General features: G+C 36.2%; 1 protein-coding gene across 1 annotated transcript in view; it reads right to left on the reverse strand.

Moving 5' to 3' along the window:
- Positions 1-3,312: 3,312 nt before the first annotated feature.
- Positions 3,313-24,772, reverse strand: part of LOC110095214 (glycerol-3-phosphate acyltransferase 1-like) — a 42,682-nt gene continuing 21,222 nt past the window's right edge. The window contains exons 3-4 of the mRNA XM_020820657.2: positions 6,964-7,039; positions 3,313-4,470 (exon numbers count right to left, since the gene is read on the reverse strand). Coding sequence (XP_020676316.2) covers positions 3,484-4,470; positions 6,964-7,039 — 1,063 coding nt within the window. The 3' untranslated portion in view covers positions 3,313-3,483. The remainder of the gene's footprint in view (positions 4,471-6,963; positions 7,040-24,772) is intronic.

A 24,772-nucleotide genomic window follows, 5' to 3' on the forward strand; every position in this document is an offset into this window, starting at 1 on the left:
ACTTTTTGTTTGATGATATCTTTACTAAGATTGAGAAGAAGTTAAACAATTGGTCTTCCAATTTCTTTTCTTATGGTGGTAGGCTTATTCTGATCAAATCTGTCTTAAATTCTATGCCTATTTATCTTTTTCATACTTTACTTCCTTCTAAGTCCATTTGTTCTAGATTAGATAGGATTTTTAACAAGTTTTTTTGGGGCTCTAAATACAATAGCAATGGCATTCGTTGGTCAAAATAGGAAAAAAGCTGTGGTGTGCTCATTGAAGGTGGTCTTGGTTGTAAATCTTTATACGATACTGCTAAAGCTTTCTCTTATAAGTTATGGTTTTCCTTTAGAACCAATTTCAGTTTATGGGAACATTTTATGAATATTAAGTACTGTAATAACATGCATCCTTCTTTATGCTTTTATAGAAACACTGATTCTTTGGTTTGGAAAAGACTTTGCAACATTAAATGGGAAGCTGACCAGTACATTAAATGGGGTTTAGGTAAAGGTGATATTTTTTTCTGGCAAGACAATTGGCTGGGGTATTCGTCTATCGACTCTTTACTTAACATTCGCTCTTTAAATAATATTAAAGTTTCTTCTTTTATTACCAATGATTGTTGGGACTCTACTAAACTTTTGGATATGGTTCCTCCTTTCATTGTTGAGAAAATTTTAGATGTTCCTTTACAACTGCAAGATAAAGACTTAATTTTATGCTCTCTTTCTCCCTATGGCAAATTTCTTCTGAAAGATGTTTGGGAAGCATTTAGAGTTAAGAAGGAGAGCTCTATTTTATATTCGGCCATTTGGCATAAAAACTTTCCTCTTTCTTACTCTATTTTAGTTTGGAGATGCATTAAAGGCTTTATTCCTGTTGATTTTATGCTTCAAATGAAAGGTATTCATCTTACTTCTAAATGTTTTTGCTGCTCGGATATTGAGACTATTGATCATCTTTTTGCTACCGGATTAATTGCCCAAAAAGTTTGGATGTTCTTTGATAACTTTGCCAATAAACCGATTCATACTCCTTATCAAAAGCTGTGTTTATGATTCTAATGGTCACATTTTCAATCTAATTCCCCTTCTTATTGTGTGGTATATTTGGAAAGCTCGCAATGAGGCTAAGCACAATGGTATTAAGATGGATGCAACTCTCATTATTTCTAATGTGCAGCAAAAAATTCTCCAACTGTATTCTTACAATCTTGTTTCTAGGAAGAACTTTAAAAATTGTTTGAATTTTGCGATGAATTTGGGTCTTACTTTTTCCGATATTAGTGTTAACTCTGCTGATAAAATTGTGAAGTGGATCAAACCCAAGCCTCCCTATGTCAAACTTAATACTGACGGATCTATTGGTCCTAATGGTGCTGGTGCTGGTAGTATTATTAGAGATTGTTCTGGTAATGTGTTAGCTGCTTACTCTGCCCCGATTGAAAGTATTTCTGCTATTGATGCTGAGCTCAAAGCTCTTTTGTATGGGCTCAACATATGTACTAATTTGGGCATAAGATTTGTCTGGATTGAGGTTGATGCTATGCTTCTAATTCAGATTATTAACAACATGGTACTTGGCAATCCGAACCATTTCTATCTTATTAGGAAGATTAAGATTTATCTTTCCAGCTTTACTTAAATTATTTCTCATATTTATCGTGAAGCTACTGTGTGTGCCGATTGGTTAGCTAAAAGAGGTTGCAATATTCTTAATTATGAAGAGTTAAATCCTAGATGTCTGCATCCTCATCTTCAAGGTATGATCTTCTTAGATAAAACTGATTTACCTTACATTAGGAATGGTTAGCTTCTTTGTCTATATGGTTGGTTGGATGGTTTCTATGATTTTCTTTAATTTGTGCTCTGTTCTGGGTCTGGTTGCTGTTACCTTTATTATCTCTTATATAGTTTCTTTCTCTGTTTATAATGTATCCCAATCGTTTGGCTGGCAGAGTTTATTTGTGGATGCTGCCATAGAGTTTCACTGTGCAAAGATCCATTCGGTTTCTATTTTTTATGCCATCCAGTTGAGATCTTTTCTTTCCTCCAGTCGTTGCTATTTCTGTTGTTGCTGGCAGAAGTTTGTTGTGGGTTATTCGTCCTGTTTGGTTAACACTTGGTCGTTTACTATTACTTGTTTGTACCTGGACAATTGCTGGAAGTTAAGTTTTTTTGGGAGTTCTTGCAACATTAGGTTCAATTTGGGGAAGATATTTTCGGTCTACTATCCCAAGTACTATCAATTTATCTACTTAAATTTCTTTTCCTCTAATTCTACTTTTTGGAGAGTGCCTTGCAGAATTTACTCCTTGTGGAAGGTTATAAGCATCATTGAGAGCAAGGTACTCCTTTTTTGGTATCTTTTATTGATTTTCTATTTCCTTCTTCATTTTTGTAGGAAGACGGTGCTGAACGTCTATCTGATGATCTTCCTTTTTTGGGTGCTGTCCGCTCACAGCCCGAGTAGTTTTTTATGCATTTCTTGTACTTTTAGGATAATGAACTACAGGCTCGTAGGTTTTATTTTCTTTTGTCTTGTAGCTCGTTCGAGCATTAGTGAGCTAGTGGATCCTTTTAAGGACTGTGTAACCGCAATTTTGAAATTAACACGTAGGCCCCAAAGCGGGTTTTAACCAATATATATATATATATAGTAAAAAAAATTTCTTTTTTAAATATATATGATTGGGACGAGCTTTTTACCTATAGAGTTCTTCTAACTTTAACTATATTTCTGATATGTTTTTTACACGAGGCTTTCAACAAAACCTTATATCTCAAACACAAAATGGTCGAACTAAAAGCCTTTTTCTATATATTTACATTTTCCTAATCATACAATGTTCTAGGCAGTTCTGATTCGGGTAATAAAGCTTTTTGCTTCTAATTTCATTTTCTATTAATTGAATCGTTTGATCCCAAAAAATTATATCAAACTATGTATCAGGCATTTTGCAAATTTTAATTGGCTCTGATACGGATAAAAATAAAATAAAATAAATTCTCTATACTGCACAAAGATATACAACGTTTAAAATAAATGTTATTGAACAAATTTGAACAAATGAAATATACTTATTATTATTATTATTTCATTTAAGGAGCTTCAAAATGAGAATCATTAGAATTATAAGTTCAAAATATTGTCCCGAAGCCCAACATTGCGTATTCATGTCCTCCTTTTTACCAATTCCCAAAATAAATTTGTCCTATCTAGGTAAGAGTTGTGTCCGTGGTATCCTTCGCATCAAATTTATTCTGGCTGTCGCCTGTTGCAACATGTCAAATATAAACAGATTTACATAACGCTCTCAATACGTTAAGGAATGATCCAACTGCTATTACGACTATCCACAAACTTTTCGAATTACCTCAAATAGAACAGAGTAAACGGAACCATTAGTTCAGAAAGAAACCAAAGCTATCAATTCTATTTTATGATGGCTAACTATAGTACTGCAGGATTTTAGATAGAGCATATATATATTAATCATGCATTATGTTTCTCCTGCACGATCCCGTCATTGCCTGCAAGCATCTGATACTTATCTTTTCTGGTAAGAGTAGTGCACTTAAAGCCCAAGCAGCGACCAATCTCTCTCTGAACACGGTTTGCCATTTCGCATGGGCTGTGTCTCTTCCCGTTATCCAAAACCACGGAAATCTCTTCAAGTAACTGGACAACATACTTCGGCCTGGGATTCATAAGGAAATAGAACGAGTCCAGCCACTTGAATCCGCAGGCCGTAGTGCCGTAGAACATAGTACCCTCTGCTGTCAGCGCAACCGGTGTGATCTCGTCAGCCAACTCTGCAAACAATGGGCTGAAACGAAGCAGATATGGCTCTCGACAGGTTGTTCCCTCGGGACAAATTACAAGATCTCCTTGTTCTAGGAGTTTTTTCATTTTCTCTCTGTCTTCCTCCTTATTTCTAGTAAGTCTTGCTGTTTTTATTGGTGAAAGAAATTCAGAAACTCGACTTAAGCTGTAAACGACTGCAGTCACTTGTTTGTTAAGGCATGCGGAGATGAAAAGGGGATCCAGGAGAGTGCGGTGGTTGCAGATGTAAAGCCGACCGCAACTGGGTTTTGGCTGGATCGCAACTTGCTCGTGTACTTTGGTTTGGGCAGCAGGTTTACTGTGCTGGTAAACTATTCCGGTGAGAGCGCCGATAAGAAAAGAGATGTAGTATGGAAAGAACATGCCGTTAATGTGGCGAAAGATTGAGAGGGTGGCACCGAAAGGAAGCCAAATGAACATTGCCAATGTCGCGGCTGGTGCTGGTAGGAATGCAATTCTTCCGTCGTGGAAGATGAGGGATTTTGGGAAGTTTTCTCGAGGGAGTTGGTGCCACATGCTCTTCTCTGACTCACTTATCCTGTGGACTTCCTGCATCGAATTGGATTTCCAAATTTGATGTTGCTTTTTGTAGCAATAGTCAGCGGCATATAACCGCTTGAATAACATGACTCTACATATTCATGTTTTTTTTTTATAGAAAAATTTGGAGTCTTAGCCAATATCATTAAGAAAAAAAAATATTACAGTAAAAATATCAAAATCAAATGTCAACACAACAAACGTGCATCAAATGAAGAAACTATATAAGCAAAAGTTGCTGAACAAAAATAGAATGCAAAAATAAAAATGGCAAAAACACCTAATTAACAAAATGACTCGGGATGCAAAGTATGTCGAGACCACCCATGCATCAAAATCATCTAAAAAGATGAACATAAAGCCCCTAGTTGTCGAAGCCGACCATCCAAGGGGAAGCAAAGCGAGTTTGCATTCATCATCGTCCTTCAAAAACAAATCTCTGGTTGTCAATAAAGACCATCCAAGGTGCCCAAAATTGCGAAGAGCAGCACAAAAAGATTCTCCAGCCATCAAAACTCATTAGGTACACAGCCAACCAAGATCAGAAAAGTATACTTTGGTAAATTTGAAAGTTTTTCCGCTTATAAGATTTATAAGAGATAGCCCTTCTAATATTGGCAACAATTATAGTGTGGCAATCAAAGGAGTTGCCAAATAATCTATCATTTCTCTCTCCAAATGTAATAAATTATAGCACACAATAAAAGATAGTAGAAAATTTTCTTATTTTTTATCAATGTCCCAACCCTCAATACTGTTAAATGCTTGCCAAAGGCTTGGCCGTAAAAGCATACTGCCCATATAAGGAATAATGTTCTTAAGAATGGCATAAGTATAGTTGCATTCAAATAGAAGGTGAGTCTGATTTTCCATAGCATTAAGGCAAAAAGCACATGAAGGAGAAGTAGGAATCCCCTCAAGATCAATGCTTTAGCAGTTGTCAGCCCATGCATGAAAGCCAACAAGGTGTAAATCAAGAAACATAAAGAATAATGCTTATGCCAATTAATAGTATTTGAATCAGAATAGCATTGCATTTTGAATGAGCTAAAACTAACCAAGGGTCCCAAATGAAGGACAGGGTGGTGTTGTCAATGATTCTAAAATTCAAACAGTGCTGGATGTTCTTAGCCACTCCACATAGGAAGTTCCGATAAATAGATCCACATATGATGCTAGTGTTCCAAAAAGAAAAATATTTTGCTTTCCACTAGAGAAAAAGTAAATTCTCAGCATTGAAATATCTCCAAATTATAGAGCAGCCAAAGGCATGGTAAAGGGAGTCTATGGTGAGGATATAAAGCTCCCAAAATTGTTTTGGTTTATAAGTTTCCTTCCACGAAATCATATGCAACTTTGTTTTGTGTATATCCATATAATACAAGAATTTGGATCATATTCTATTTACCATCTTGCAGCAAGCTTTGAGAATTATGGCACCTCTAATCCAATAAGCAAGGAAATTACATGTAGTAAATTTAACGAATTGCAGTCTCCAAGCTAAAGAGAGGGGGTTTTCTTTCCAACCATCAAAAGAATAGTGAATTTTCTACAACAAAGGCTGCAAATTAGAAGATTTGAGTCTCCTACTGAAGATGGGATTGCCATGGTATTTGATAGGAGAGTTAGATATAGGAATATTCAGATCGAGTGCTAGATATGGCATGTTCATCCAGTACATTTTTGGAAAAAACAATAGGCTTTTATCACTATTGACTTGCAAGCCCGAAAGAACAATAAAGCAAGCTAACAGATTCTTGAGAGTTTGAGCATTCTCCAAGGATGCCTTGCCAAACACTAGTAAATCATCAGCATAGAGGAGGTGGGATATAGAAAAATTATCGGTAGTGATTCCTTGAAAGGAGTTATTGGAAGTAGCTTCCTCAAAGCAAGTACAAAGGCTATCCATGATGATGCAAAAAAGGTAAGGAGAGAGAGGATAGCCTTGTCTGAGGCTAGAGGGGGAGTTGAAATAACCTTCCAGTGCTCCATTAATGGAAATGGAGAAGTTTATATCAATGATACATCATTTGATCAAAGAAACAAAAGTTGTGGAGAAACCTTTAGCAAGCAAACAAGTGAGCAAGAATTCCCTGGAAACTATATCAAATTCCTTGTGAATGTAAAATTTTGCACAAAAATACTTATGTCTAGCATTCATGTTTAAATCCTTAAGCAAATTAGCTGCTAATAGATGTTATCAGAGATTATTCTATGTTTGATGAAACTTGATTGACTAGGATGAATGATATAAAGGCATAACCTCCTTCATCCTATTGGCTAAGATCTTGGCAATAATCTTTTGGAAGGTGTTACAAAGAGATATCAGTATGTAGTCTGAAATATCATCTTCATGAGGGTGTTTAGAAATCAATGCAATAGCTTTAGCATTCAAATGTGTAGGCAAATATCTAGTTGTGAATAAAGAGAAAATTGCCTCACATTACTTCTTACAAATCATATTCCAAGTAGATTTATAAAATTCAAAAGTGTAGCCATCAAGACCAGTAGTAAAAGAATGAGTGATAGGAGCGATTAATTGAGGAATAAGGTGGGTAGGTAACATAAGGTCTACCAGTGCATCCTAACCATCAGAGGTTGGCACATATGGTGTATTAAAGAGCTATTTGAAAGGTTGAATGGTAGCATTGCTGATATTGGACCTCTATCATGGAGATGGACTTAATCAAGTTGAAATTATGCCTAGCTTTTATTCTGGAATAAAGAAATTTAAGGTTATCCTCCTCACAAGACAGCCACTTAGCTTTCGCTCTTTGGGAAATCTAATAAGACCAATCAGAATTCATCTTTGAAATTTTGAGGTTAATGGATTTTAATGCCATATTAAGCGCAGTATCCAAAGGAAAGTCCTAAATTTGCCTCAAGTAGAAATTTTGAGTGCTGACAAGATCAACAATTTCATGTTTGAGGGATTAGAGGAGGCATAAGGATTGGACTTGATGCAGAGTTTAAAAGTCTTGAGTTTTTGATAGAAAGAGTAGTTGGAGCTACTGTGAAATTGTTGAGAAAAAGTAGAGATGAGACAATCCCAAAAACCAAGTTTGGAAGCCCAATAATATTTATAAAAGAAATATGTGTTTCTGCTGGTGGTTTTGTTCATTTTATAGAATAATGGGAGAGTGGTCATAAATCTACAGGTTATCTACTTTATAGAAGGAGTTCAGGTAGTAGTCTAGCCAAGCATCATTAACCAATATTCTATAAAGATTAATATGAATAGAATTTTTAATTCTCTAATTATACAAAGTGAAATAATGAACAACAGATGAGAGCTCATGAGCTCCAATATTGAAGATCATTTTATTGAAATCTAAGAGCTTATTGCTGGTAAGAAAGGATCCACCTACTTTCTCATGAGGAAATCTACAACAATTGAAGTACCCTAAAATAATATAAGGGGTGGAAATGTTGGTAGCAAGATCTGAAATGTGTTTCCTGAGAGATTTTCTATCTTCTAAAGAATTTGAAGCATAAATAATAAAGATAGAGCACGCAACATTGAGCCAGAGTAAACAAAACCATGAATCATTTGGTTAATGGTAAATAAGTGCATAAAATTCATTTTAAGTTCATTCTATTTAATCCAAATCCTACCTAGGGAGGAGTAAGAAAAATTATCATAAGAACCTTCATTAAGAAAAATGGAGTGACTGGAGGGAAACTAGGGGCTGGTGGCTAAAGATGCAGAGATTATAGTTTCCAAAATAAACAATAAATCTAAGTTATAATTGCTAACTAACTGCTTGAAACACAGAGCTTTGTCCGGGCTATTAAACCCACATGTGTTCCACGTTGCCATTTGAGGAAGACAGATCATTGGGGCTTAGAAGATGGCGTGGATGCCTTTTTGGCATATTTTTCTCTCGTGATTTTATTACTAGGGATTAATTTGCAACTATAAATTGATGTATTTTTTGTATCCATGATTAGAGCAATCAAGAACATCCTTGTTTGATTTAAGTTGTTTCCCCAAACTTCCAATATAAGAAGTGGTTGGGATAGAGAGTTTGAATGATTGGTTTGTGTGTGATTCTTGTTGATCAGTAAGGATATCAAATTTGTATTTTGTAGGAACGGTGGAGAACTTATAGGTATTAGCTTCAGAAGGAGTGATGGTAGTGGGAGGTGAATCAGGTGATTAAGAGGGGTATCTTCTAAAAAGGAGTTAAGGTTAGGCATAATAGTTTGGATGGTGGGTTTGGATGAATGACCGAAGGTGTAGGAGGCTGTAGTATAGTAGTTGGGATAGAAATTGGGTTAGATGAAAGCGAAGGTTAGGAGACTAAAGGAAGAGGAGGCTTGGGAATGGTTTGTGTAGGAGGCACATTACACAGCTTATGACTATTACTTCTACCATCAGGCTTTGGTAGTTAAGTCTTTTGTGGATTGGGGTTTTGTGGGAAAAAGTTAGGAGAGTGCGTGATGGAAATGCAGTGAGGGCATGGTGAAAGTTTTTTTTTTATAGAGCACAGTAAGGGGAAATATTTTCCCATCCATAAAATAGTTAATTTCAGCTGGAAGAGGTGACGAGTTTCTCACCAAAACACACCCTCGCAAAGGTGAGTATTGTTTTGGAAGCCATAAGGGTATGAACAGCCAGCGGAATCCCGACGCAGTTCATAATTTTGGATATTCCCTCAGGGGTCCAGCAAGATAGCGAAAAGTTCTTGATCTTCTTCTAGAGAGGAATAGAAGGGAATTCTTTACGTTTTGAGATGAAATATGGCGTCTATTTCTGAAGGATGAAGGGCTTGCCGAAGAAGAACCATGGTCCACAAGACCATGCTATGTCATAATCCTCCATAATGGTGAATTTTAAGAGAAAAAATCATCATCAAGGGTGAGTAGAGAGAGAACCTTTAAGGGATCAAGTCTTTTTGATGGTGGAGAGAAGAGCTTTATAGTAGGGTCTGCGCCAAATGTATTATCTGACCAAGGAGAGTAACCATTTAGGAAAGCCAGTATTGAATTGTGCCTTGGTAAAATGGGTAGTGGCATTTTTTGTAGGGAAATGGGAAATATAAAAGGTGAACTTATTAGACACTAGGGATTGGGAAGCTAAGAGAAGCTTCCAGTCAAGGGTGTTTCTGCGGAGGAGGAAAACAGATTTGAAGAGGAAACCATGGGAGGAAAATGGGAGGAGGAAATCCTAGAGAAGATCCTCCCCGGGGGAAGAGATGGATGCAGCCAGAAGTTTGCGGGAAGAAACCCTAACAGAGCATTTTTGGCTGGAAAAAAAGTCACTTTGACATATAAATGTTTTTAATTTTGTATAACATTATATCATATGACAACCTCATATTAATAATTAATGTTTTCATCTTTTGAAATTTAAATTTACCCCTTTCATTTCTTACATTCAAGCTATTTTCTTTCAAATATTAAGGATTAAAAATTTCCCTAGTGGAATAAAGATTCAAAATAAAAAAATATTTCTCCTAAATTGTATTAAGGGTTCTTAACAAAAATTGGTGTTTCGAAAAGAAAGAAAGAGATTACAATGAGAAACATAATTTACATAGCCAGTTAAAATATTATGTACATATGTATGTGTGTATGTATTGACAATATTAGTGACTCAACACATGTCCAATAACCCACTGCATAGTATCATTGCCTATCACTTCACTGTCCAAGAGCATCTACTCTCTCTATCATGGGATCTGCACTATCTATTACCAACTACTGCATGATTTTTCCACTATTGGTTTTGTATTATCATTTGTATATATTCTTGCATATGACAGCTATATTATAATGAAGTATCCATAGTTGCTAACTTTATTATTGAAATCTTCTCTCCTACCTTCTATTTTAGTGTTATGCATTATGCTTATAATTTTTTATTGTGGTTTAACTATTTCAACATGGTATTAGATCAACAGTCTATTGACTCCATTGTAATCAAACATGTCGATGTTTCCATTCCATTTGATCTTAAATTTTTTATGTCTAACATATAAATTTTGTTCACAGTCAACTCCTTCCTAATAACTATCCCACTTGGAGGTCCCAACTCTTAAAACTATTTGCTGCAAATGATTTTGATGGCCACTTGAATGGAACCATTATGTGCCCAACAAAATATATTTTCAAAGACACATATCAAACATCTACCAATTGTGGGCTCTGAAAATTTAGCCCCGGCCTCCGCCAGCTTATCGCTTTTCTTTTCATTGGCGAGGGAGTTTTAATAGAATAAGTTTTGGGTTAAATTTTGGAAGGCAGATGGGTTTATAGATAAGATACTACATAGAGATTTTGCCCTCATTTTATGAGGACTTTATGATATGAGTTCTTGTTTCCTATAGGCACAAGCCCCTATAGTTAATTACCCCTCTCGATCATGAGAGAGAACTTTTGATTAAGGCTAGTTGTTAATCAGATACATAGTAAATACGTGTTATCTGACATATAGTAGCAACATTGGGCTTAAATATTTGGAAAGTTTGGATGTTTGGAAATTTGGGTAAAATTTGAGAATTTTGATATTTAAAGTAAAAATTTCACCATCTTACACTTAAAGTGGATGGTGGGGGAATGGATGATAGACCCAATCAAGATCCCATAGTTCCACATCCTGGGACATCATGGTCCATGGTATACTTAATCAGAGGAGGTAGTCGACCCAACCTGACAGAAGGATCCTTATCGACAACCATGGGGCGCTTAGTCCAAGGAGACCTTATAGACTTGGGGTGAGTATTTATCTAATGAAACAAATTTAAATTCACCTTAGCTAACAGAGGGCTTTGTGACCTATCAATCATATCCTATTGATTCAAATCTTATATATTTGATGCCAATAAGAAGCGTATTGGCTCTGGCCATAATCGGTATGTCATGGTGCCATTTGGCGGCAAAACTACTCAGTTAAGAGGGCCCTGGGTCATAACCGTTTATCCTACGGTGCCATTTGGTGAAAAACTGTCAATTAGAGGACACATACCACATCCTTACTGGTAAGAGATTATTTGAGAATAGATCCTAGTGATATTTTTGACTAGGCATTAGCTCTACGTGAGCTGAAGTATTTTAAAATTTTTCCACCTCGGTAAATAGTTGTGGAGGGTGGATGAATTTTGCTTTATGTTATTTAATAGTTGGATTTCAATTTTATATATTTTTGGGATTTTTGGATTTTGAGATTTTTTTTTGAATTCTTGTGGTATTTAGGTGGAATTTGAAATATTTGGAATTAATCCCTCTAGTTGAGATTTTTGTTCAACACGGCCATCATTGGGGTGACTTTCAAGTCACTTATATTTTCATAGAAATCTAAATTTTGTTGAAAATTTGGAGGCATTTTGGTTATTTAAATTGACCCCTCCATTTGAGACATGTGTTCAACACGACCATTATCGGGGTTTAGGGGATCATTTTCATTTATTGATTGAACCCTATCAACTATATCGAGCTGTTGATAGAGGATCAGGTTTTGTAGACTTTAGCATTTGTTAGAGAATTCTCATTTTTATAAGCCTTGAAGAACTAATATGAATGTATTAAGACAAATATATCGGTCGCCGCAACTGTATATTTATTTGATGGTTATAACCCTGTAGACTCCTATTGATCCATATAAGAGGATTAGGTTTGAACATCAATTCATTTATTGACTTGCGCAGCATCCCTAGACGTCATGTGTGTATCGATAACACGTTTGTTGGGGCCCATTCAGGTGTTTAGTGGTATTTTATGATTATTTATTAAATCTTGTGGATTTCTACTTACTTAGAAGGATCGGGTTCAAATTTATTGACCCGCGCAGCATCCCTAGACATCACGTGTGTACCAATAACATGCTTACTGGGGCCCATGCGGGTGTATGATATTTTATGCCCCATTAGTGTACCTATATGTATACAAACTACAGTGCATGTGTAGGGGCAATTTAGATATTCAACGAATCTTTTATGATGGCTCATAGAATTCCATCTTTGTCGTAGTCCTTTCAGTATTTGCTTATAGATAGCATGTTGGGTGCACAACCAATGTTCATAAAGAAACTTGAAAGTCTCAATAATCACATTTAACCCAATGTTTGGAACCTAATTGAACTGAGACTAATTCAATTATTGAAAATAATGATTTGATATGGTTTTCTTCTCCAAGAACTTGTATAGAGATTAGTGGGCAGACCCTTGATTATGCCATCATCATCATTCACTATTGATTTAAATAAAGAATTAATCATATTAACCTTGTATGATTGTATCTTTGTTGATACCCTATGCTTAGGAATTAAAGGCTACCATTTTGTATTAATGATTTGTCATTTTTTGCTATATACCGAATCCTTCGATCTATAGGGAATCAATGCTTTTCACTAATATTAAATGACTGCTGATCATGAGATGGTTTTGATATTCACTGCATATCATCTATTGTCACATTTGACCAAACTTCTATATGAAAGAGACCTTTGCTCATCTTTTTGTAAATGCCCTTGCTTGTATGTGATGAGTCTCCTATTTGTTTCAAATTATCATCATAATGCATGCCATCACTAATCAACATTAAAGTTCCATTTAGCATAAGCTCCATTACTTGTAAGGCTGAATACATTCAACTGCATTTGGATCTTATGTTTGTAACAAATAGGCATGATTGTTTGCATGTAGATTGATTTGCTTGAACAATTCGATATAATCCCATCTCATCATTCCTTGCTTATATATCTCTTGAAGACTTAGTCTTCCTTCACTTACTTATCTTTAATTTCATCATTGTTATGATTTATGACTTTCATTTCTAAACATTAGACTTTAGTTTAGGTTAAGATTTATACTCAAAGTCCAATTCTGACTTGAGCCTAAGACCAAGTCCAAAATGAGTCCTCTTCATTGTCATCTGGAGTGCAAGTCCTCTATTATTCAAAAGTTTGCAAGTTCTTCCTCACTTGATTCAAGTTTAGGTTCATGAATCTATTACGCAGCTCATTTGAGTTCAAGCTACTTATTATATTGTTCAAGTCCAAATAATGTCCTTTCTTATATTGCAAGTTCAAGTTATGTCCACTTGATGTATAAATCAAGCTCAAAAAAATGAGTCTAAGTTAATTTCAAGTGCACTTGAGTTCAATTCTTGTCCAAAGTACAAGTTTCAAGTATGAGTTCAAATTGAGTTCCTTGCGGTCTTCTTGAGTCTAAAATCAATTCAAGTTCAAGTCTTTTATGATTTGTTTAGATAGCAAGTTAAAACTCTTCTTGCTTGAATTTAGTTTAAGTCATTTGTTACAAGCTTATGTTGTCTTCCAAGCTCATTTAAAGTTATATTCACTTAGATTTGAATCAATTGCATCATGTCCATAAGTCTCAAATTGTTCCAAGTCTTGTCTTATTTTAGACAAAATTTTGGCAGCTTCTCGACTTCTCCCCCATTTAGGGAAAAAACTAAGAGGCAGCCTTCCCCTCGACGCTACATGAGTGCTTCAGGTAGGTGTCAAAATGACATCATGGTTGCATATTTTTTATTTTTAAAATCCCTGCCTGCTACGTGAGTGTTTAAGGGTATATATATATTATCCCCCTCGTCGCAAGCGCCGCATCGATTTTCATCCCTACCACGCTACGTGAGCGGGTAGGGGGTTTGCCAGCTCGTCGCTAGCATTGAAGAAGGATTATTAGGTCATCGTAAGCGCCGTGCCGGTTTCCCTCCCTACTACGCTACATGAGCTCATAGGAGGTTTGCCGGCCTATTGCAAGCTATGAGGGAAGGATTTTTTTTAATAATAATAATATTATTATTATTCATATTAATATTACTAATGATATTATTATTATTATTTATAATAATAATATTAAAATAATATAAACTATATTATTATTATTATGAAATTTCAATAGGTTTTGAGCAGGATTTTTGGTGACAAGGTGGATGGATACGAGATACAGAATGGGATTTTGGGATCTGATGGAGCAAAGGTATGATTTGTTTTAGCAATTTTTTTTTTGTGTCTCTGTGTATTCTACTATGTAGGTCAATAAATGGCCCCCAACAAATGTGGTACGCATCTGAAGCGAATCACGTTTGTTGTATGTTGATTGACCTTGTGGATCTCTTGATATTTGATCTAGATGTCACACTAGGGCTTCCAGTTAGTGGATCTTCAAAAGTTTGCTAGGATGTCACACTGAGATTTTCATTTAGATGATCTCCAAAAGTTTGGTTGAATGTCACACTAAAATCTTCATTATGTAGATCTCCAAGAGTCCACCACTGTTCTTTCATGGATCTTTATATTCACTTGTGATTTTTAGTTAGTTGATATATTTGCTCTTAGTGAAATAAAGATCCACTGGGTAGAGATAAAGCACTTCATATTCAGATCCTTAGAATATTATTTCATAGATTGATGATATTATATATCACTGCCACTTTCTGTTCTTCTTTTGGCACCCCAGTCATCTTAGTTTCTAGCATAATCATGAATGCTTGCATCTTTCTCTACAGTTTGCAGGACTCTTACTGCTTCGAGCCTTCTACAATTACTTTTGGGCTCAAGTACACTTTCTTCCCTTCTTCTTAGTTTTGATTTTGTGCTCGTACTGATAATACTTTGTATTTTGTGCAATCTACTATACGAACAGGATTCAAGCTTCAGCCAAATTACTACGTCTTGAGGCTTCAGTATTGGTACGTTTTTACTTTGTTTGTATAGTTCATTTTCTTCATTTAGTTGTTTATTGATATTTTTGTTGTTCTACACAGGTTTTGAGAGGAGAAGAATACTTTTTCTGAGCCACTTCAGGAGACCTCTGTTTCAGGTACAAATTTCTTTTTATAGTTTTACATATATCTGCATGATTCTTCTTCTTTATTTCTAACACTTCTAATGCTTTGTGTAGGTCCCATAAGTGTAGAATACCTGGTCTTTGGAAGGACCAGAATAAAACTGTCGACATCCTCTTTAGGCATAGTTTTAGGAAACAGATTGTAGTTCTTTATGAAGGACATTATACTTTTCCCTTCTTTTTGGCTGATGTAATTTTATAAAAGGATGTAATCTATAAATGAGTATATGAATTTTGAATTTAATAAAATAAAGTAATTTCATAAATTAAGTTGTTGATGAGCTCTCTCTTTACTGTTCTTGTGACTTATGTGGTTATACTCTGACCTGTGGTTGTCCACGATCACCGCACCAAGTATTTTAAATATTTATTTGGGGATTTTGACATGTTGCATAATATCGACCCAAATAAAAATTTAAAATGCCCTCAGTATTTTAGGGACACTTGTAGATATCATTTAGGATATTTCATTTTATAGCCTTAGCTTTAGTCCTGAGATTTTGATCACTTTTTCCCTGCGCTTGGTGTTACCGACATTGATAGAGGATTGTCTTATTTATCAATAGTGATTTGTCAAGAGATTTATGTTCCTTCAGCCCTACGCTTCTTGCTTTGGAAGTCTTGATGAAGGAGTAGATGCCGGTGACCTAAAACCTTAGGTTTGTATTAGGTCAATGACGAAAAGCCATCGGTTCAGAGCTTTGTGCATAAGAGACTTGTTGATGACAGAATCCACTTAGTTTAGTCTTCAACTTTGTGTGAACTTTGGGATAATTTTCTTCGGTCCTTTGCTTTGTGCTTTGGCAGACTTGTTGAAGAAAAGTTCCTTTGATTCTTACTTTGTGCTTTATGGATTTGTTGAAGGATTTGCAAGTTCATGATTCAGTTGATAGTACCAAATATGGATGGTATCTTGATCCTTAATCACTTGAGGAGGCTTTAATCTGAGTCACTTGAGTTCATCAGATCTGCAGAACTAGGATTTTATAGCTCTTTGTCATCTGAATGCTGAGTTGGGGGTTCCTCTACTACATCCTTTCTTTTGGCTTGTTGAGTAGATGGAGTTGGCAGTGATCTGGCCATATTTAAGCTTGTTGGATCTGACCTCTTACACTCATTCAGGCTTCAGACTTGAGCTATGGGAAATACGCTCCCCAATACTGATTTTGCTGAAGTTATTAGATTTAGTCATCCTTCGTGGTTGAAGATTTGGAACCTACGCACATTTGGTAGTTGCTCGAGATTCCTTCTTCCCATTGGAACGTTGATTCTCCAGTTATTTAGGAGGATTTTGTAGACTACGATCACTTGAACTTGTCGAGTCAAATTTGCCTTCGTGCTTCCTACAATTCCTACTAACGGGTTGACGAAGTGGGGGTTTCGCTACTACGTCCTTTCTTATGGCTTGTTGAGTAGACAGAGCTGCCAGTGATCCGGCCATATTTGAGCGTGTTGGATCTGACCTTTTACATCCATTCGAACTTTAAGCTTCAGGCTATTGAAAGACTTCAAGTTGTTCTAACCCAATTTGTTGGAGTGTATAGTCATAAAAATTTCTTTCTTGACTTTTGAATATATTGGAGAAGATGGTGTCTTGAACTTTTTTAAAGATCATCTGCATATACTTTGAAAATAAACCATTATATTCTTCAGCATAAAAGAATATTTAAGTTGACGATTTTAAATATTTATTCAGGTATCTCGGCATGCAGATTGATGTCAACTCGAATAAATATTTAAAATGCCCCTATCTCGCAGAGATATTTTAGGATGGAATAAATTTGAAAATTTGAGATTTTATATATTCATTTGGGGATCTCAGCATATAGCACGATGTCAAACCAAATGAATATTTAAAATGCCCCTATCTCATAGGGATATTTTGGATAGGCTTTGTATATTTAAGATTTTAAATATTTATTCAGGGATCTCGACATGCAGTGTGATGTCGACTCGAATAAATATTTAAAATGATCCTAGTCCTATGGGGGATTTCGAAATGTATTCTTGTTATACAGAAGAATTTCAAAATATAAATATGAGCATGCTTTAATAAATATGCATATTGAATGTTCATTAGGGATGTTAAGCCCTTAAGAACTAGCTCGAGACCAACCAACAGAGGGGGAGGGTTGAATTGGTATTTAAAAAAAATTTCTTTAGGTAAACCATAGCAAAACTTAAAAACCAAATCACCACAGAAATCAAGGTGCAGAAAAATAAATGCGGAAGCAAAACAAAGAAATATCACACTGAATTTATAGTGGTTCGGTCAATCCTTAACCTACGTCCACTCCTCGGAGGCACCCTCCAAGTATTGCACTAACTAAGTGTCTCTTCTTTAGCTCTCACAGCTAGGCGAAGATGCCTTTACAATAGACTCTTTTTCACCAACCCTGAAGCGACTGAGAACTGACTCCTTTTGCTTCCTCCTGAAGCGGGCAGAGAACCCAGACCTTTGCTGAAGTAGACCTCCCAAGAACCTCCCAAGGACGAAGGACGAAGAACGGAGACGACGAATTGGAACCTTGCTCGGAGAAACCTTTGTGAACCCTCTCACAAACTCCCCCTCACAAGTTCCTCTCTTTGTCTCTCTTTCTCCCTCTCCAAAGGCTCTCTCAGGTCAAGACAGCACACTCAAGGTTGTTTGCATGAGAAAATTTGGGTCCTTCAAATAAATTTCAATAACCGACTTTATCATCCTGGCTGATCAGTACAAAATAAGCTCAATTAGTTAAGATGATTCAGGATGATCAGAAGAAAATTGGTTAAATCGTCCAGGCCGATACAATATCGTCCTGGCCGATTAGTTCAAATTTGAGTACAATCTTCATGAACATCGCCCTGAATAGAGTCTGGCCGATGTCAATCGTCCAAGACATCGTCCCAGTCAAATTTTGCGATCAGTCAGGCCAATTCTGCGATCGGCCCAGCCGATGTGATTGTATTAATTAGCCTTAATTGCTTTCCATAATTGCTAGATTAATTTAGGCATAATTGTGCTGTATCGTCCAGGCCGATATGGAGATCATCTTGGCTGATAATTTAAAATAAAGAATACCTAAATTGATCATGGCAATTGATTCTTTCTAATTTGAACCTATTGTCCTGGCCGATACAAGTATCGTCCAGGATGATTTGCTTAATGACGGCTGCTTAACCAGGATGCCCTAATTAGGGTTTTTATTTTTAGTTGAATCATCCTGGCCGATATGAACATCATCCAGGCCGATGTACTTAAAATAGAAAAACATAGAAAACCCCTCAAGTGTGTGTGTGCAAGGTTACTTAGCATCAGGAATTATTTTTACAATTGACTCAAGAAAGGAAAAATACAGACTTGACTCAACCTAAATCTACCCGATCTTGAGCTGGCTTGAGTTACTTTCGATCTTGTGGACCTGAAAAGTTAGTAGGCAAAGCAGTCATAGAAAATTATGATTATTTGCTATCATCAAAAGTCTAATCCATAAACTGAGATTTGTAACACATATAACACTTTGATCATCATAAAGTTCATTAGATATTGAATTTTCATGCATGATACTTCTTTAAATGTCGGCCAGTGATAGGAGGCATAGGCCTCTGACTGTTCAGATTGATCAACTGATATGTTCCTCCTTGGTACACTTTCTCAATGATGAAGGGCCTTCCCAATTTAATACAAATTTGCCATCGATTCTTCAGTGTGGGATGATTAGTCTTTTCAGCACCAAGACCAATTCCTCTTCTTGAAATGTTAGAGGGCGCATCATCTGATCAAAGTATTTGATCATTCTTCCTCGATATATTTCTAAATTTAATTTATTGAGCTTACAATATGATCTCATTGAGTGCATCAAGCTCTTCCATTCTTAAATGATCATTATATTCTTGGGTGAAGTCATTCTATATTACTACCCGAAGTCATGGTAGTTTAATCTCCAATGGTAATACGGCTTCAACACCAAATACTAATGAATAAGGAGTAGCTTTAGTTTGCATTTTGAATGTTCTACGGTATGCCCACAGTGCTTCTGTCATCTTCGTATGCCATTCTTTTTTGTTATTGGTGAGGATCTTCTTTAACAATTTCACAAACATCTTGTTGAAGGCCTCTGCCAAGCAATTTGCTCATGGGTTGTATATAAATGAGTACCGCCAATCAATTTTATGATGATCAACAAATTTATAGATTTTTGTACTTTTGAATATAGTACCATTGTCTGAGATTATGCGGCATAACACACCAAATATGTAGAAGACATTGTGGGTAAAGAAATTGAATATACGCTTCGATGTGATCTCTCTAAATAGACCAGCCTCTACCCACTTTGAGAAGTAATATGTTACTGCCAGAACAAAATAGTGTCCTACCGATGATGGTGAATCTATTGGCCTGATTATATCTATACCCCAATATTCAAATGGCAAGATGCTACTGTTGGGTGTAGTGGATTTGGCGGTTGATGTATATCATCACCATGGATTTGACAATCATGGCACCTCTTAGCGTGGTTAATATAATCTCTGACCATGGTTAGCCAATAGTAACCCATTCTATTGATTTTAGCAATTATTTTAGGATCTGACTGATGTGCACCACAAAGTCTTTCATGGATTTCTATCTCCAGTTTATCAGCTTCCTTTGTTCTTAGGCACCATAGCCACATTTGATCGAAAGCCCGATGATATAACATATTATTAAAGAACGCATATCATAATGCTCTCTTCCAAATCTGCATGGCAAGAGATTTATCCTTTAGGAGTTTGCTTTCTTTGAAATAGTAGATGAAGGATTGCCTCCAATCATCTCCTTTCTGAATGTCCAAGCAATGTAACCATGACTTCAAAAATCTGCTGGTTTTATATCTCTTGACTACATGACATTCTGCTAGTTGATTTTCAATAATAATTTATTTAGAAGGTTGAGGCTCAATTGGGGTTGTATCCTGCTGGCTTAAATCTGGTATTTTCTCTACATGTGAGAATTACAAGATAGACAGCTCTAAGATTCGATGGCTGTGAACCATGATTGGTATAAGCATCTCTTCGTCGATGTTTGCCACATCCTTGGCTAATTTGGCTAGGCAATTTTTCTTGGCATTTTATCTTCGGGGAACTCATGCTATTTTTTACATTTAGAAATTATTTTAGAAGTTCAAGAGCTCAACGGTGTAGTTGGCTAATTCAGGTTTTCTAATTTTGTAAATGCCTAAAACTTGATTTATCACAAGTTGAGAATCCCCGAAGATTTGAAGATTTTGGATTCTAACATCTACTGTGATCTGCAGTCCTACTATTAGAGCTTCATACTCAAATTCATTGTTGGTTTGAGGTTCAGTCAAACTGAATGAAAATCTCACTATACCTCCCTCAGGTGATACAAAAATGAGACCGATGCTGGCTCAGGGCCTTGTAATATTTGGAGGTCAGACAAGCTTAATCGATGATGCCCAGTCAAAGTATATCTCCCTGAATGGTAGCTTTTTGTTCTCCTCGACCTGTATGATCTATTTAATGAGTAGATCATCATTAAGTGGAGAGTCTACTAGGATCGGATGTGCAACAAGAAAATCTGCCAAGGCTTGACCTTTCATAGCCTTAAGTGATATCAAACTACAGTAATAGTACTGCCCACTTGACTAGGCGACCTGTCAATGTTGTTCTTGTCATCAAGAACTTCAGTGGATAGATCTTTGATATCAATGTTACCTTGTAAGAGAGCATGTAGTGGTAAAGTTTCTGAACTGCAAAAATCAACGCTAGGCAATATTTTCCAATTGGAGAATAGCGGATCTCTGCTCCGATCAATCTCTAACTAATATAGTAGAGTGCATTCTCCTTTCCTTCTTCATTATTATGGGCCAATAATACTCCGAGGGACTCTTCTAGTGCTGCCGTGTATAGTATAAGAGGCTTCCTAGGAATTGGCACCAGAATATTGGGTGGATTTAACAACTATCTTTTGATACTATCAAATATTTCATGACATTCTTCATCCCATTTAAAATGGATGTCCTTTTTCATCAGCTTTAAAAATGGTTGGCACCTACCCGGCAGATTCAATATGAATCGTCAAATAAAGGCCAATTTTCCTTGCAAAGAATGAAGTTGTTGAAGGCTCCTGGGAGGCGACATCTCCATCGTTGCTTTTATTTTTTTGGGGTCAATCTTGATTACTCGATGACGAACAATATACCTCACAAACTTGCTGGAGGAGACCCCAAAAGCACACTTGAGGGGATTCATCTTTAAATCCTACTTTTTGATCCTTTCAAATACAATCCTTAAATCATCTAGATGGTTTATTTGATTTATGATTTTGATGACAAGGTCATCCATATAGCACTCAACTTTTTGATGTATTAACTCATCAAATATATGAGTTATTGCTCGTTGATTTGTGGCACCATCATTCTTCAGGCCGAAGGGCATGACCGTATAGCAGAATATGTCGATGGATATTTTGAATGATGTGTGAGTGCCATTTTGATTCTATTATAGCCTGATGATCCATCCATAAATGAGAACATATCATAGTTGGAAGTATTGTCCACTAGTAATTCTGATATAGGGAGTGGAAAGTTATATTTTGGGCATGCCTTGTTGAGGTCCCGAAAGTTGATATAGATACAAATCTACCTATTCTTCTTCTTCAATGGGATGATATTTGCAATCCAATCAACATATTTTTCTTCATGGATGAAGGCCGCCTCTATAAGCTTCATTGTTTCAACAATCACTTATTCTTCAATCTCCAATCTCATTCTTCTTGGAGCTGGCTTGATGGGTGCTACATCTGGTTTGATTGCTAATCTGTGGACTACTACGTCAAGATATAAGCCAAGCATCTCAACATATGTCCAGGCAAAGCAATCCCTGAATTCACAGAGAAGTTCTTTTATTTCTTTTATTTGCTCCTCGGGTAAGAAGGGCACTGATGAAGGTCGGATATGGATCTTCCTCATTCTGAGAGGATATATTTGAAAAGTGATGTGATTTCCTGAAGGAATGTTTAAGGAGTCAACCATCGAGAACATTATATGTAGGGGTTATCTTTAGGACCCACTTTTGATGAATTTCTTTAATCGAGGGTCTCTAGAGGTACACACTAGATGTCACACTATTCCTTCACATGTATTTTTTTTCTAGAGATGTTGCTCTCCATATTTATTTTATGTCGGGACCTTTCGACGATGGATTCTTGGATATACATCCAAGTGTTACACCCCGATGCTCACAGTACATATCTTTATTCTTTTATTGATCTACCATTATAACAGATGGTTGCTTTTACTTCTACTAAGACCCTTCAGTGATGACTTTTTGGATAAAGGAACTAAGTGTCACATCATAATGTTCACCATATAGAGCTCAATATTATCATTATTCTTTTTGCTGCTATTATAGCATTTAGATGACTAGCCAAATTGGAAAGAAAAACTAATCCCTAGTAGAGTCGTCAGAAATCTGTGGGATTCGAAAGTTTGGATGTTTGGAAATTTGGGTAAATATATTTGAGAATTTTGATATTTAAAGTAGAAATCTCACCATCTTGTACTTAAAGCGGATGGTGGGGGAATGGATGATAGACCCGATCTAGATCATATGGTTCTATCCTCTCGAGTCATCATGGTCCCTAGTCTACTTAGTCATAGGAGGTAGTAGACCCAACTTGATAGAAGGATCCTTGTCGGCAGCCACGGGTTGCTTCGTCCAAGGGGACCTTATAGATCTTGGGTGAGTATTTATCTAAAGGGACAAATTTGAATCCACCTTAGCTAATAGAGGGCTTTGTGCCCTATCAATCATATCCTATTGATTCATATCTCAAGGATTTGATGCCATTAAGGAGCATATTGGCTCTAGCTATAACTGGTATGTCGTGGTGTCATTTGGCGATAAAACAACTTGGTTCAAAGGGCCCCGTGTCATAACTGTTTATCCTGCGGTACCATTTGGCGATAAATCTGCTGAATAAAGGACACATACCACATCCTTACTGGCAGGAGATTGTTTGAGAATGAATCATAGTGATATTTTTTACTAGGCATTATCTCTATGTGAGCTGAAGTATTTTTAAATTTTTCCACCTCGATAAACTATTACGGAGGGTGGATGAATTTTGCTTTAAGTTATTTGATAGTTGGATTTCAATTTTAAATATTTTTAGGATTTTCAGATTTTGAGATTTTTTTTTGGATTTTTGTGGTATTTGGGAGGAATTTAAAATATATGGAATTAACCCCTCCGACTGAGATTTTTGTTTAATACGGTCATCATCGGGGTGACTTTGAAGTCACTTATATTTTTTGTAGAAATTTGAATTTTATGGAAAATTTGGAGGCATTTTAGATATTTGAAATTGACCCCTCAGGTTGAGATATGCATTCAACACGGCCATCATAGGGATTCGAGGGGTCATTTTCATTTATTGATTAAACCCTATCGACTCTATCGAGCTGTTGACAGAGGATCGGGTTTTGTAGACTTTATGCCTTTGTTAGTGAATACTCATTGTTATAAGCCTTGAAGGTCTACTATAAATGTATTAAAACAAATTTATTAGTCACTACAACCATATATTTATTTGATGGGTTTAACCCTATCGACTTCTATTGATCCGTATAAGAGGATCAGGTTCGAACATGAATTCAATTATTGACCCGCCCAACATCCCTAGACGTCACGTGTGTACTGATAACACGCTTGCTGGGGCCCATGCGGGTGTGGTGTCATTTTATGATTATTTATTGAACATTGTCGACTCCTACTTACTTAGAAAGAACGGGTTCAAATTTATTGACCCGTGCAACATCCCTAGAAGTCACGTGTGTACCAATAACACACTTGCCGGGGCCGATGCAGGTGTATGATTTTATACGCCCCATTAGTATACATATGTGTATACAAACTACAGTGCATATACGGGGGAATTTTAGACATTCAACGAATCTTTCATGATGGCTTATAGAATTCCATCTTTGTCGTGGCCCTTTCAGTATTTGCTTGTGGATAGCATGTTGGGTGCACAACCATTGTTCATTAAGAAACTTGCAAGTCTCAATAATCACATTTAGCCAATGTTCAGAACCTGATTGAACTGAGACTAATTCAGTTTTTAAAAATAATGATTTGATCTAGTTTTCTTCTCTAAGAACTCATATAGAGATTAGTGGACAGACCCTTGATTATGCCATCATCATCACTTACTGTTGATTTAAATAAAGAATGAATCATATCAACCGTGGATGATTGTATCTTTGTTGATACCCTATGCTTAGGAATTAGAGGCTACCATATTGTATTAATGATTTGTCCTTTTTCACTATATATCGAATCCTTCTATTTGTAGGGAATCAATGCTTTTGACTGATATTAAATGACCGCTGATCATGAGATGGTTTTAACATTCACGTCATATCATCTATTGTCACTTTTAACCAAACCTCTAAATGAAAGAGACCTCTTCTCATCTGTTTGTAAATTCCCTTGCTTGTATGTGATGAGTCTCCTATTTGTTTCAACTTAACATCATAATGCATGCCATCAGTAATCAACATTTAAGTTCCATTTAGCATAAGCCCCATTGCTTGTAA

Source organism: Dendrobium catenatum, unplaced genomic scaffold, assembly GCF_001605985.2.
Source record: "Dendrobium catenatum unplaced genomic scaffold, ASM160598v2 fragScaff_scaffold_325, whole genome shotgun sequence".
In the NCBI taxonomy this organism is placed as follows: domain Eukaryota; kingdom Viridiplantae; phylum Streptophyta; class Magnoliopsida; order Asparagales; family Orchidaceae; genus Dendrobium; species Dendrobium catenatum.